The 13,585-nt window shown below is 64.2% G+C and overlaps 3 protein-coding genes across 3 annotated transcripts; 1 reads left to right on the top strand and 2 right to left on the bottom strand.

The window, feature by feature from the left end:
• Window positions 1–422: 422 nt before the first annotated feature.
• GIPR (gastric inhibitory polypeptide receptor) lies at window positions 423–7,992 on the bottom strand. Its single transcript, XM_054295112.1, is given in 14 exon segments — window positions 423–545; window positions 700–741; window positions 1,573–1,711; window positions 2,117–2,205; window positions 2,303–2,372; window positions 2,471–2,531; window positions 3,043–3,196; window positions 3,737–3,905; window positions 4,360–4,463; window positions 6,347–6,485; window positions 6,944–6,974; window positions 6,977–7,084; window positions 7,237–7,324; window positions 7,951–7,992. Coding segments are annotated over 14 exon segments (1,359 nt in total).
• Window positions 7,993–8,731: 739 nt separating this feature from the next.
• On the top strand, window positions 8,732–10,591 carry OPA3 (outer mitochondrial membrane lipid metabolism regulator OPA3). Its single transcript, XM_054295111.1, has 3 exons — window positions 8,732–8,876; window positions 9,744–10,094; window positions 10,380–10,591. Exons 1-3 carry the CDS (start codon window positions 8,735–8,737, stop codon window positions 10,502–10,504), a joined length of 618 nt encoding a protein of 205 aa, XP_054151086.1. The 5' UTR covers window positions 8,732–8,734; the 3' UTR covers window positions 10,505–10,591.
• A 445-nt stretch (window positions 10,592–11,036) lies between these two features.
• Window positions 11,037–13,318, bottom strand: LOC128950226 (vasodilator-stimulated phosphoprotein-like; the record flags this gene model as incomplete). The annotated part of the gene is made up of 8 exons (XM_054295109.1): window positions 11,037–11,099; window positions 11,227–11,284; window positions 11,494–11,560; window positions 11,667–11,712; window positions 11,929–11,971; window positions 12,062–12,107; window positions 12,213–12,328; window positions 13,218–13,318. Coding segments are annotated over 8 exons (515 nt in total), but the record flags the coding sequence as incomplete, so codon positions are not given.
• Between the last annotated feature and the right edge of the window lie 267 nt (window positions 13,319–13,585).

Genomic DNA, 13,585 nt, shown 5'->3' with positions numbered 1-13,585 from the left:
CACGGGAAACGTAGTTCGCATCCGCCATGTTCCGAGCGGCCGCGCGGGGCATCACGGGAGCTGTAGTTCTCTTCGCCGCGCGGGGCGTGTTGGGAGTTGTAGTTCTCGCCCCCCACCCCCCCAAAAAATGACTGGGCGGCACCACCGGGTGTCACGTGGTTGGTTTATTTTGGGGTACAAACCCCGGAGACCCCTCCCCCCAAGGTGTCACCCCCCCTCCCCAAACACCCAAAATCCCCGGATTTCGCCCCAAATTCACACCCAGCACCCAAAACTCTTAGGGCTCTTTCCCCCCAGCACCCACAGGTGCCCCCTCAGGACCCCCAGACCCATAATTGCCCCCCAGCACCCACAGTTGCCCCCCCAGGATCCACAATTGCCCCCCCAGGTGCCCCCAGGTGCCCCCAGGTGTCCCCACCCCCTCAGCAGCCGCTCTCGGCCGCCGGGTGCTGCCCCCGTCGCGATTGAGCCCTCGGGGGGGCCCTGGGGGGGCCGGGGACCCCCATCCGGCACCGCTGCCACCCCCGCCGCACCTCGGCCTGCACCTGCGGGGCGGCAGGTCGCGATATGGGGCCCCGCCCGCCGCGATAGGCCCCGCCCATCGCGACAGACACCGCCCATGCCACGATAGACCACGCCCATGCCGCTATAGGCCCGGCCTGTCGCGATGGACCCCGCCCATGTCGCGACATGACGCACCTCCTTGTTGGTGAAGCAGTAGAGGACGCTGACCACCAGGCCCTGCTTGGGGAGGGGGGACATGGGGACACTTTGGGGGGGTCTGGCGCTTCCAATTAACCCCAATTAACCTTAAATAATCTGAGTAAGTCCTAATTAATCCAAATTAAACCAAATTAACCCAAATTAACCCAAATTAACCCATATTAACACCAATTAATCCAAATTCACCGAAATCAACCCAAACTGACCCAAATTAAGGCAAATTAACGCAAATTAACCCCAAATTAACCATGCAGGTGTGTCCCAGGTGTGTCCCTCACCTGAGCCGAGGTGAGCAGCAGGTGCAGGCACAGCCGGGCCAGCCTGAGGCTCCCCAATTAACCAATATAACACCAAATTAACCCCAATTAACCCCATTAACCCCCCAATTAACCCCTCAGGTGTGTCCAGGTGTGTCCCTCACCTGAGCCAGGTGAGCAGCAGGTGCAGGCACAGCCGGGCCAGCCTGAGGCTCCCCAATTAACCCCAATTAATCCCATTAACCCCATTAACACCTCATTAACCCCCCAATTAACCCCTCAGGTGTGTCCAGGTGTGTCCCTCACCTGAGCCGAGGTGAGCAGCAGGTGCAGGCACAGCCGGGCCAGCCTGAGGCTCCCCAATTAACCCCAATTAATCCCATTAACCCCATTAACACCTCATTAACCCCCCAATTAACCCCTCAGGTGTGTCCAGGTGTGTCCCTCACCTGAGCCGAGGTGAGCAGCAGGTGCAAGCACAGCCGGGCCAGCCTGAGGCTCCCCAATTAACCCCAATTAATCCCATTAACCCCATTAACACCTCATTAACCCCCCAATTAACCCCTCAGGTGTGTCCAGGTGTGTCCCTCACCTGAGCCGAGGTGAGCAGCAGGTGCAAGCACAGCCGGGCCAGCCTGAGGCCGCCGCCCCCCTCGCCCTCCCCGGCCAGGGCGAAAATCACCTCGTGCACCCCCAGGAGGGGGATCAGCGTCAGCGTGGAGCGCGCCAACCTGGCACAGGTGGGACAGGTGGGACAGGTGGGACAGGTGAGACACCTGGGGACAGCCCCGGGCACAGGGACACACCTGGGGACACGCCCAAGGAGATTTGGGGACCAGGTGTTCCCGCTCTCGCCAGGTGTCCCACAATGTCCTCACCTGTCCAGGTGTCCCCTCCAATGTCCACACCTGTGCATGTGTCCCCACCTGAGCCCCGTGTCCCCCATGATGTCCTCACCTGTCCAGGTGTGTCCCCCCCAAAATCCCCACCTGTGCAGGTGTCCCCCCCAATGTCCCCACCCCCCCCCGATGTCCCCACCTGTGCAGGTGTGTGTCCCGCCCCCCCCCGTGTCCCCACCTGTGCAGGTGTGTGTCCCACCCCCCCCCGTGTCCCCACCTGTGCAGGTGCGTCCCCACCTGAGCCGCGTGTCCCCGCGCGCCACCTGCTGCGCGCGCACCTTGGCCACCAGGATGCGCACGATCCTCACGAACACCACGAAGTTCACCTGGCGCAGGTGCGACACACACGGGTGTGACCCCGGCACCGACGCAGGTGCGGCACAGGTGTGCACAGGTGCGGCACACCTGGTAGACGTCACGCACCGCCACGGCCGCCAGGATGGGGCAGCGGATCAGCCACCACACGGGCGCCTTCTCATTGCGCTCCCAGCACCTGCGCGGGGGGCGGGGCCTCGCTCAGCCACGCCCCCCGCTCACCTGAGGGACAGGTGGGGGGGGGATGGGACAGGTGAGGGCGGGGATGGAACTCACCCCTCGTTCTCGTACAGGTAACGCAGGATGACCCAGGGCACCACGAAGAGCACGGGGACACCTGGGGGGGGGCACACCTGGTGAGGGGGGCGGGGACACACCTGGGGAGGGGCGGGGACACACCTGGGGAGGGGCGGGGACACACCTGGGGGGGGCACACCTGGTGAGGGGCGGGGACACACCTGGGGAGGGGCGGGGGGACACAAAGGTTCAGCAGGTGACACAGGTGACACAGAACACACAGGTGATGCACAGGTGACACAGGTAACACGATAACGCGGTAACGGTGACACACACAGGTGACAGGTGACATACAGGTGACACACAGGTGACAGTGACACAGGTGACAGGTGTCTCACCCCATCCGAGGATGAGGAAGGCAGGCAGGCGGCTCCGGGCGGGCGTGGCCTCACACAGGTGACACAGGTAACACGATAACTCGGTAACACAGTGACACAGCGACACACAGGTGACACAGGTGACACAGGTAACACGATAACTCGGTAACGCAGTGACACACAGAGGTGACAGTGACACAGGTGACACGGACAGGTGACAGGTGTGTCCCTCACCCCAGCCGAGCAGCAGGAAGGCGGGCAGGCGGCTCCGGGCGGGCGTGGCCAGCAGCAGCCGCAGCAGGTGCAGCCCCTCGGCCGTGGCCCAGGCGTAGTTGGCTCCCACGCAGTACTGCGCCAGGCTCTGCGCCACGCGGCACGCGGGGCCCGCCTGCGGGACACCGGTGCCACCAATGTCCCCCCCCGGCCACCTCTGTCCCCTCCTGGACACCTCTGTGTCCCCTCCCTGCCACCTCTGTCCCCTCTGTCCCCTCCCAACTCCGCTGTGCCCCCTTCTGTCCCCTCTGTGGCCATTGCTGTCCCCTCCCTGACACCGACACCGGCAGGAGGGGACAGCCACCCCCCACGGGTGTCCTCTCCCTCCTTTTAGTGTCCCCAGGGCTGTCCCCTTGTCCTGTGACTGTCCCCTCCCTCCCACGGTGTCCCTGCTGGTGTCCCTTGGCTGTGCCCAGGTTTCCCATTGCTGTCCCCAGGTGTCCCCACCATGTCCCCTGGCTGTCCCCATGCTGTCCCCGGCTGTCCCCTGGCTGTCCCCACGCTGTCCCCAGGTGTCCCCACGCTGTCCCCAGGTGTCCCCAGTGTCCCACCTGCTGTCCCAGCAGCTGCAGGGGGTGGCCCGGGTGCTGTCCCTCTGTCCCCAGGTGTCCCCACCATGTCCCCACGCTGTCCCCAGGTGTCCCCAGTGTCCCACCTGCTGTCCCAGCAGCTGCAGGGGGTGGCCCGGGTGCTGTCCCTGCTGCTGTCCCCGCTGGTGGCCCGGGTGTGGCAGCAGCGCGTCCCGGGTCAGGATGGCGGCGGCGCGGAGAGCGAAGGACACAAAGAGGTTGGCGTGGATCAGGTTCCGCGTGCAGCGCAGGCGCCTGGGGACACAGGGGACACTGGGGACACTGGGGACATTGGGGACACTGGAGACATTGGGGGCATTGGGGGCATTGGGGACATTGGGGGGATTGGGGACATTGGGGGGATTGGGGACATTGGGGACATTGGGGGCATTGGGGGCATTGGGGACATTGGGGGGATTGGGGACATTGGGGACATTGGGGACGTTGGGGACATCTCTGGGGACATTGGGGACATTGGGGGCATTGGGGACATTGGGGGGATTGGGGACACTGAGGGCATTGGGGACATTGGGGACATTGGGGACATCTCTGGGGACATTGGGGGCATTGGGGACATTGGGGGCTTTGGGGACACTGGGGACATCTCTGGGGACATGGGGACATTGGGGACAGGGGGACACTGCCACGGGTGACATGGGGACATGGGGCCACCCCCCAAGTGTGTCAGTGTCCCCAGGTGTGTCCCCACCTGAGCAGCAGCAGCAGCAGCAGCGCCACCAGCAGCGCCACCAGCGACAGCGAGTAGCCGACGGTGTAGAGGAGGCGGAACTGCTCCAGCAGCCACACCTGGCGCTGAGGGGACACCGGGACACCGGGACACGGGGACACGGGGACACCGGGCAGGGGACACCGGGACACCGGACAGGGGACATGGGGACACCGGGCAGGGGACAGGGGACATGGGGACACCGGGACACCGGAGAGGGGACAGGGGACACCGGGACACAGGGACACCGGGACACCGGACAGGGGACAGGGGACACCGGGACACAGGGACACCGGGACACCGGACAGAGGACAGGGGACACGGTGGGGGACAGGGGGACACAGGGACAAAAGGACATGGGACATGGAACATGGCACAGGGGACACGACAGGGGACATGGGGACACCAGACAGGGGACAGGGGGACATAGGAGAGGGGACAGGGGACGGGGGACACAGTGGGGGACAGGGGACATGGGGGACAGTGGGAGACAGGGGACAGCAGACAGGGGACAGGGGGACACCAGGACACCAGACAGGGGGACATGGCATGGGAACAGTACAGGACATGGGGACACAGGGACACGAGGACAGGGGGACACCGGGGCAGGGGACAGGAGGACATGGGGACGGGGGACAGGGGGACAGGGGACATGGGGACAAGGGGACAAAAGGAAATGGGACATGGCAGGGGACAGGGGGACGCAGGACACGGGGACAAGGGACATGCCATGGCACAGGGGACGTGGGACACGGGGACACGGTGGGGGGACACGGGACAGGGGGACAAAGGGACAGGGGGAGATGGCATGGGAACAGCACGGGACACAGGGACAGGGGACAAGGGACATGGGGACAGGGGGACACGGCAGGGGACATGAAGTGGCACAGAGGACACGGGACAGGGAGACAGGACACGGCAGGGGACACGGCATGGCACCGGGGACACGGGACACGGGGCACAGCGGTGACACGGGGGGTGACAATGTGCCGGCGCAGCGTGGCACCGGGGGTGACACCGGGGGTGACACGGGGGTGACAATGTGCCGGCGCAGCGTGGCACCGGCGCCACCCGGTGTCACGCTGCGCTCCGTGTGACACGCGCCGTGTGACACGCCCGGTGACACGGAGCGCGACACGGGCACGGGCGCGCGGCACCGCCCGCGGGGGTGGCACCCGCGGTGTCACCGCGCTGTGACCCCGCTGCCACCTGCGGCGCCACAACCCCCGTGCTGTGCCCTCCCTGTCCCCTGATTGTCCCCTCCCTGTCCCCCCTTTATCCCCGCCACATCCCCACCCTGTCCCCCCCCATTGTCCCCCCATTATCCCCTCGCTGTCCCCTCCCTGTCCCCTCTCTGTCCCCTCATTGTCCCCTCGATGTCCCCTCGCTGTCCCCTCCCTGTCCCCCCTTTATCCCCGCCACATCCCCTCCCTGTCCCCTCTCTGTCCCCTCTCTGTCCCCTCCCTGTCCCCTCTCTGTCCCCTTCCTGTCCCTCCCAATGTCCCCTCTCTGTCCCCTCATTGTCCCCCCTCATTGTCCCCTCCCTGTCCCCTCTCGATCCCCACCACATCACCATCCTGTCCCCCCTCATTGTCCCTCATTGTCCCCTCGCTGTCCCCCCTTTGTCCCCGCCACATCCCCATTCTGTCACCACCCTGTCCCCTCACTGTCCCCACCCTGTCCCCCATTGTCCCCTCATTGTCCCCTCCCTGTCCCCTCTCTGTCCCCCCAATGTCCCCTCTCTGTCCCCTTCCTGTCCCTCCCAATGTCCCCTCGCTGTCCCCTCATTGTCCCCTCATTGTCCCCCCTCATTGTCCCCTCCCTGTCCCCTCTCGATCCCCACCACATCACCATCCTGTCCCCCCTCATTGTCCCCTCGCTGTCCCCTCGCTGTCCCCTCTCTGTCCCCCCCAATGTCCCCTCTCTGTCCCCTTCCTGTCCCCCCTCATTGTCCCCTCGCTGTCCCCACCTCCAGCGGTGTCCCCTGCTCCAGGTCCTCGCACTGCGAGTTGTCCTGCCAGGTGCGGCCGCTGCCATCGGTCACCCACTGCCCGTCGGGGCCGCAGCGCCGCGAGACCAGCCCGCCCTGCACTGCGACACCGCTGTCACTGTCACCTCTGTGCCACCTGTGTGCCACCAGCCCGCCCTGCACTGCGACACCGCTGTCACTGTCACCTCTGTGCCACCTCTGTGTCACCCAGTGCCACCCAGTGCCACCAGCCCGCCCTGCACTGCGACACCGCTGTCACTGTCACCTCTGTGCCACCTCTGTGTCACCCAGTGCCACCCAGTGCCACCAGCCCGCCCTGCACTGCGACACCGCTGTCACTGTCACCTCTGTGCCACCTCTGTGTCACCAGCCCGCCCTGCACTGCGACACCGCTGTCACTGTCACCTCTGTGCCACCTGTGTGCCACCAGCCCGCCCTGCACTGCGACACGGCTGTCACCTCTGTGTCACCTCTGTGCCACCTCTGTGTCACCCAGTGCCACCCAGTGCCACCCAGTGCCACCAGCCCGCCCTGCACTGCCACACGGCTGTCACCGCAGTGTCACCGCAGTGCCACCCCAGTGTCCCCTGGCTGTCCCCTCCCGGGTACCTCGGTGGTACCAGGGCAGGTACCAGGGGCAGGGGACAGTGGCCGTGCTGTTGGGGACAGCGTCGCCCCAGCACGCGTACAGGTCGAAGCTGCGGTTGCACACGGGCCCTGAGGGGACACAGATGCCACCAAAATGCCACCAAAGTGTCACCAAGGTGTCACCAAGGTGTCACCAAGGTGTCCCCAAGGTGTCCCCAAGGTGTCACCAAAGTGTCCCAAGGTGTGGGCGGGGCGTGGCGCGGGTGTGGGCGGGGTCTCACCTGCCGGGGGCGGGGCCAGGCGCAGGTGCAGCTCGCACGCCTGGCGGTACTGGCGCCACGCGACAACGGTGGCCTGGGCCGAGCGCTCCTGGGGACACCGGAGGGGACAATGGGGGACAATGGGGGGAACAGCAATGGGGACAGGGGGACAGCAATCACTGGGGCAGAGCGCTCCTGGGGACACGGGGGACAGTGAGGGGACAATGGGGGACAGCAGAGGCGACAGCAGAGGGGACAATGGGGACATCAATGGGGACATGGGGACAGCAATCAGCAGGGGGGATATCAATGGGGACATCAATGGGGACAGGGGGGACAGCAGAGGGGACATCAATGGGGACAGGGGGGACAGATGGGGACATCAGTGGGGACAGCAATGGGGACAGCAATGAGCAGGGGCGGAGCGCTCCTGGGGACACCGGAGGGGACAGAGGGGGGACATTACGGGGGACAGCAGAGGGGACACAGAGGGGACAATGGGGACAGAGGGGACAGCAGAGGGGACAGCAGAGGGGACATCATGGGGACAATGAAGGACATCGAGGGACGGGGGGGGGACAACGCAGGGACATCGAGGGACAGTGGGGGGGACAGTGGGGGATAGTGGGGACAATGAGGGGACACCGAGGGACATCAGGAGGGGACAATGAGGGGACATGGAGGGGACAATGAGGGGACATCAGGGGACACCGGGGGACAGCGCGGGGGTCTCACCTCTGCTCCCGGCGGGCCGGGGGTCGCCACCTGCTGGCCCATGGTGGCCCTGAGTGGCCTCTGGTGGCACCTGGCGGCCGCGGAGTGTGGCCGGTGTCCCCTCGGTGTCCCCTCGATGTCCCCGTGTCACCGGCGGTGGCTCCGCGCGCGGCTCTGTCACCCCCGGGTGGCACCGGCGGGGGCGGGCACCGCCCCTGGGAGGGGCCTCGGTGTCACCAAGGGGGACCCGATGTCACCCGGTGTCACCAGGGGGGTCTCAATGTCACCGGGGGGCATCTCAGCGTCACCCAGGTGTCACCCAGTGTCACCAGAGGGGTCTTGGTGTCACCAGGGGGGTCCCAGGTGTCCCCCAGTGTCACCCAGGGGGGTCTCAGTGTCACCACGGGTCCCCCAGTGTCCCCCAGGTGTCCCCCAGTGTCCCCCAGGTGTGTCACCAGTGTCCCCCACACCTGTCCCAGTGTCCCCCAGTGTCCCCCAGCACCCCCAAAACAAGGGGGGCGTGTCCCAAAACAAAGGGGCGTGGCCCTAAACTAAAGGGGTGTGTCCCCAAACACAAGGGGGCGTATCCCAACAGGAGGGGGCGTGCCCATAATACAGAGGGGGCGTGTCCTCATTGGAGCGGGGTCCGCCCGTCCGCCAGGGGGCGCCAACCAGGGCAAAGAGGACGGAAGGACGGAAGGACGGAAGGACGGAGGGACGGAAGTAACGCGGGTGGGCGTGTCCTGGCTCTCCCCGCTCTCCGTGACGTCATCCGTGCGCGCCCCCGCGGGCCGGCCGGGGCACGATGGTGGCGGGCGCGTTCCCGCTGGCCAAGCTGCTGACGCTGGGCGCGCGCCAGCTCAGCCGCCCCCTGGCCGCGCGCATCAAGGCGGGGGCGCGCGCGTCGCCCTTCTTCCGCACCTACATCTGCCTGCCCCCCGCGCAGCGTGAGTGCGGGACACACCTGGGGACACCTGGGCTGGGGGGGACACACCTGGGGACACGGGGGGGGACACCCCTGGGGACACCTGGGCTGGGGGGGGGACACACCTGGGGACACCTGGGCTGGGGGGGGACACACCTGGGGACACGGGGGGGACACACCTGGGGACACGGGGGGGGACACCCCTGGGGACACGAGGGGGACACACCTGGGCTGGGGGGGGACACACCTGGGGACACCTGGGGACACGGGGGGGGACACACCTGGGGACAGGGGGGGGGCCCTGTCCTGGTTCGGCTTTGGGGGCTGGGCTTGGCCTGGGATGCCCCCGGGGGGTTTGGGACACTTTGGGACATTTGGGGACATCGAGGCACACGGGGGGACCCTGCCCTGGTTCGGTTTTGGGGGCTGGGGGACACTTGGGGACACTGAGGGGACACTTGGAGACATGGGGGGACCCGCCATGGTTCGGGTTTGAGGGGTGGGACCCCTCCTTGGAGGGGTCATGGGGGTCTGGGGACACCTGGGGACACTGGGGGACATTGAGGGGACATTGGGGACACCGGGGGGGGGGGCTGGGGGTGGATTTTGGGGCGATCTGGGGGAAATTTATGGGTGAATTTGGGGGGATTTGAGGCTGGATTTGGGGGGGGGGTTTATGGCTGAGTTTGGGGCGATCTGGGGATTAATTTTGGGGGGGGGATCTGGGGTTGGTTTGGGGGGGATTTGGGGCTGGATTTGGGGGGATTTGGGGCTGGATTTTGGAGGGATCTGGGGTTGATTTGGGGGGGATTTACCAGCACTCCCCCTCTGCTGTGCCTCAGTTTCCCTCCCCATTCCCCGTGCCTCAGTTTCCCCGTTTCTCTCTCAGTTTACCACTGGGTGGAGATGCGCACCAAGATGCGGCTGCTGGGGTTCCGCGGCGCCGCGGTGAAGCCGCTCAACGAGGAGGCGGCGGCCGAGCTGGGGGCGGAGCTGCTGGGCGAGGCGCTCGTGTTCGGCGTGGGCGGGCTCTGCCTCTACCTCGAGTACCTGCGGCAGGCGGGGCAGGGCCGGCGGCGCGAGGAGCACCTGGACCGCGCCCTGGCCGAGCTCCGCGAGCACCTGGACGAGCTCCGCAGGGACCTGGAGGCCATCAGGGGGCGGGGAGGGGCGGGGCTTGACGGGGCAGGGGCGGGGCTTGAGTTGGGTGGGGCTGGACACGCCCTGGGTGGAGCTGGAAGTGCCCAGGGAGGGGTGGGACACGCCCAGGGAGGGGCGGAGCATGGCCTGGGAGGGGCGGGGCTTCACCACGGAGGGGCGGGGCATAACCAGGGACACGCCCAGGGAGGGGTGGGGCATAACCAGGGAGGGGTTGGACACACCCAGGGACACGCCCAGGAAGGGGTGGGACATAACCAGGGACATGCCCAGGGAACCTCAAGCCACGCCCATGGGGGCTCAGGCCACGCCCAGTGTGAAGCTGGACACGCCCAGGGTGGAGCTGGACACACCCATGAACGCTCAGGCCACGCCCATGGAAGCTCAGGCCACGCCCCCAGCAAAGCTGTGAATGGCGCTGCCGGGTCAGGCCACGCCCCTGCTGTGAGAGGCCACGCCCCCGCTGGATCAGGCCACACCCCTCCGCATTAAACCCGCTCTGTGTGTTCTGTTCGGTGCCTTTAAGGGGCGGGGCTAATGCGGAGGATGGGCGTGGCCAGTTTGGGCGTGGCCAACGCGATGGGGCGGGGCCGGCTGAGGAGGAGCGCTGTGATTGGTGGGCGGGCGCTGATGGCTCTGTGGAGTGGGCGTGGTTTCCTCTGAGGGGCATGGCCATCCAAGCCCCGCCCCCAAGCAAAACTATTTACATTTAATTTAAATTTTCCCCGTAAAAAAACCGTTTATTGGTGCAAATAAAGTGAAAAAACCCAAAAGTGACTTAAAAAAACACCCCAAAAACAGGGGTGGGGGAGGGGGGAGGAGCGGGGGGAGGGGCTCCCCTTTCCCCCCTCCCCACACGGTGATGTGCACGGGGGGGTGGGGCACAGTGTGGCACTAATTAATTAATTATTAACAATTAATAATTAATTAGTGAGGGTAAGGCACGGCCTGGGGGTGGGGGGAGGGGGTGGGGGAGGGGCTGAGGGGGGGTTCCGACCCCTCCCCCACCCTCCCCACAATTGTGGGCGTGGCCTGGTGGGGGGGCGGGGTCAGGGCCGGTTCGGCTTCCTCAGCTCCGTCAGCAGCGCTGGGGGAGGGGCAAAAAAAAATTTAAAAAAAAAAATTATAAATATTAGGGGAGGGGGGGTGGGGGAGGGATCGTTGTGACCCCTCCCCCCACCGAGAGACCCCTCCCCAAAAGTCCCCTCCCCCACCTTGGATGAGCTCCTCCTTCATTTTGTGCAGCTCCTTCCGGAACTCCTCCAGCAGCTCCTGGGGGGGTGGGGAGGGGGCGTCAGAGACCCCTCCCCAAATTTGGGGCACCCCCAAATCCTCCCCAAACCCCTCCCCAAATTCCGGACCCCTCCCCAGATTTGGGGCACTCCAAAACCCCCCCCAGACCCGTCCCCAAATTTGGGGCACCCGAAACCCCCCCCAGACCCCTCCCTAAATTCCTGGCCCCCATCCCCCCAAACCGGTACCAGTTTGAAGCGCTCCAGGTCCAACTCATTGTGGGGCTCGGGGGTGGCTGGAGTGGCCGATTTCATCCTTTGGGGGGAGGGGGGGGGGGGGTGGAAAATAATTAAAATAATTAATTAATTTGAGGACCCCTCACAAAAAAAAACCCAAACCCCAAAAAACCCCCAAACTTTACCTGGGCACGGTGGAGCTGGATTTGTGCCACGGCCTCGGGACGGGCTCTGAGGGGTTAAAAAAAGGGGGTGAGGGGGAGGGGCTGGACCCTTAAAACCCCCCCACCCCCCAACAAAAATCCCGACCCCCTCCCCAAAAACAATTACAAATCCGCCGCGGTCCCTTTAAGAACTACAACTCCATGGTGCCCCGCGCGCGCGCACCGTGCCCCGCCGCGCGCCCCCGCCGCGGTGCATGCTGGGGGATGGAGTCCGCGCGCTCACCCGGCGCCGGCCCCGCCCTCCTCTCGCCGGGCTCCGCCTCCTCCTGCGGGGGGGGGAGATCCAAAATTGGGGGTGGGGGAGGGGCAGAGACCCCTCCCCAAATTAGGAACGGGGTGGGGAGGATGGTACTGACGGAGGTGACGTCATCGTCCCTTCTGGGCGGTTCCGCGGCTTTTCTCCTAAAGGGGAGGGAGGGGAGAGGTCAGAGTGGGGATTTGGGGGGATTTTTGGGGCTTTTTGGGGATTTGGGGATTTTTGGGGCATTTTGGGGGACCCCCCCTCACCTGCGGGCCAGCATGGCGCTCATCTCCTCCATCAGCCCCGCCCCCGATTTTGGGGGAGGGGCCGAGGGGGCGGCCCCGCCCCCAGCCCCGGCCACGCCCCCGCTGGGGGGCTCGTCCTGGAGGGGGGGAAAGGGGGGGGGGGTTGATTAATTAATTAGTTAATTACTCCCCCCACTCACTTTGAGGGACCCCCTTCCATTCATTCCCCATCACCTGCAGTTAATTAATTATTTCATTCATTAATTACCCCGCCCCACACTCACCTTGAGGGACCGCCCTCCCCCCCATTAATGCCCCCCACGCTGTTAATTAATGAATTAATTAATCCCCCATTCATTAACCCCCCACCCTCTTAATTACTTAATTAATAATTAATTACCCTCATTCATCAACCCCCCGCCCTCTTAATTAATTATTACCCCCCCACCCTGTTAATTAATTAATTCCCCCTCCCACGCTCACCTTCAGGGACCTCCCCAATTAATTCCAACCCCACATTATTAATTAATTAATTAGTTAATTACTCCCCTCCACACTCACCTTGAGGGACGCCCCCCATGCTGTTCATTTAATGTATTTAATTAATTTCATTTCATTTTTTAAAAATCTATGATTTAATATATGTTTCTTTAACCAATTAATTTCATCAATAATTTAATTCATTTCCCCCACACACACTTACATTGACGGACCCACCCCCAGTTTTTATTTAATAATTTAATTAATTTAAACGATTTCATTTAAAAATATGAATAGCAAATGTTTCTTCAACCAGTTAATTAAATTAATGAATTGATTATTTAATTAATTATTCCCCCACACACACACACTCTCACCTCGAGGGACCCCTCCCCACCACGACGCTCCTTATTAGGCAAGTTAAATAATTTAAATTCATTTATTATTAAAAATTATTATTCAATAAACATTTTAAATAATTAAATTTAATAGTAAATTAATAAATTAATAAATTAATAATTAATAATTAATGAGGTAATGACTCACCTTGGGCACCTTCCTGAGCTTGGCCCCCGCGATGGCGGCCGCGAACCCCGAGACCCCCCCGGGGCCCCCCCCGGGCCCTCCCCCCCCCTCCGGGCCCGCCCCTCCCCCCACGCCCGGCAGGGGCGGGGCCGGGGGGACCCCCGAGGGTGGGGGAGGGGGCCCGGGGGGGGGAGGGGGCCCCGGGGGGGGGCGGGGGCCCGGGGGGCGGGGGGGGGAGGGGCGGCCGGGGGTCCTGGGGGGGCAAAAATGGGAAAAAAATTGGGGGGGAGGGGGCGGGTTAAAGGGGAGGGGGCGTGGTCTCTGAGCTTGGGGGCGGGACCAGCGTTGAAGCCCCGCCCCCCCTCACCTGACCCGCGCCGCTCGGGCTC

Source organism: Melozone crissalis, unplaced genomic scaffold (assembly GCF_028551555.1).
Source record: "Melozone crissalis strain CALT ecotype California unplaced genomic scaffold, PUWL_Pcris_2 ptg000519l_1, whole genome shotgun sequence".
Taxonomy (NCBI): domain Eukaryota; kingdom Metazoa; phylum Chordata; class Aves; order Passeriformes; family Passerellidae; genus Melozone; species Melozone crissalis.
Note: the sequence above shows the minus strand (reverse complement) of the source record. Positions and strands in the feature narration are given on the sequence as shown.

Coding starts and splice junctions, on each gene's coding strand:
- OPA3 (XM_054295111.1), top strand. CDS start 8,735: ATGGTGGCGGGCGCGTTCCCGCTGGCCAAGCTGCTGACGCTGGGCGCG. Junction 8,877..9,743: donor CTGCCTGCCCCCCGCGCAGC/GTGAGTGCGGGA, acceptor TTTCTCTCTCAG/TTTACCACTGGGTGGAGATG. Junction 10,095..10,379: donor CGCCCTGGGTGGAGCTGGAA/GTGCCCAGGGAG, acceptor ATGAACGCTCAG/GCCACGCCCATGGAAGCTCA.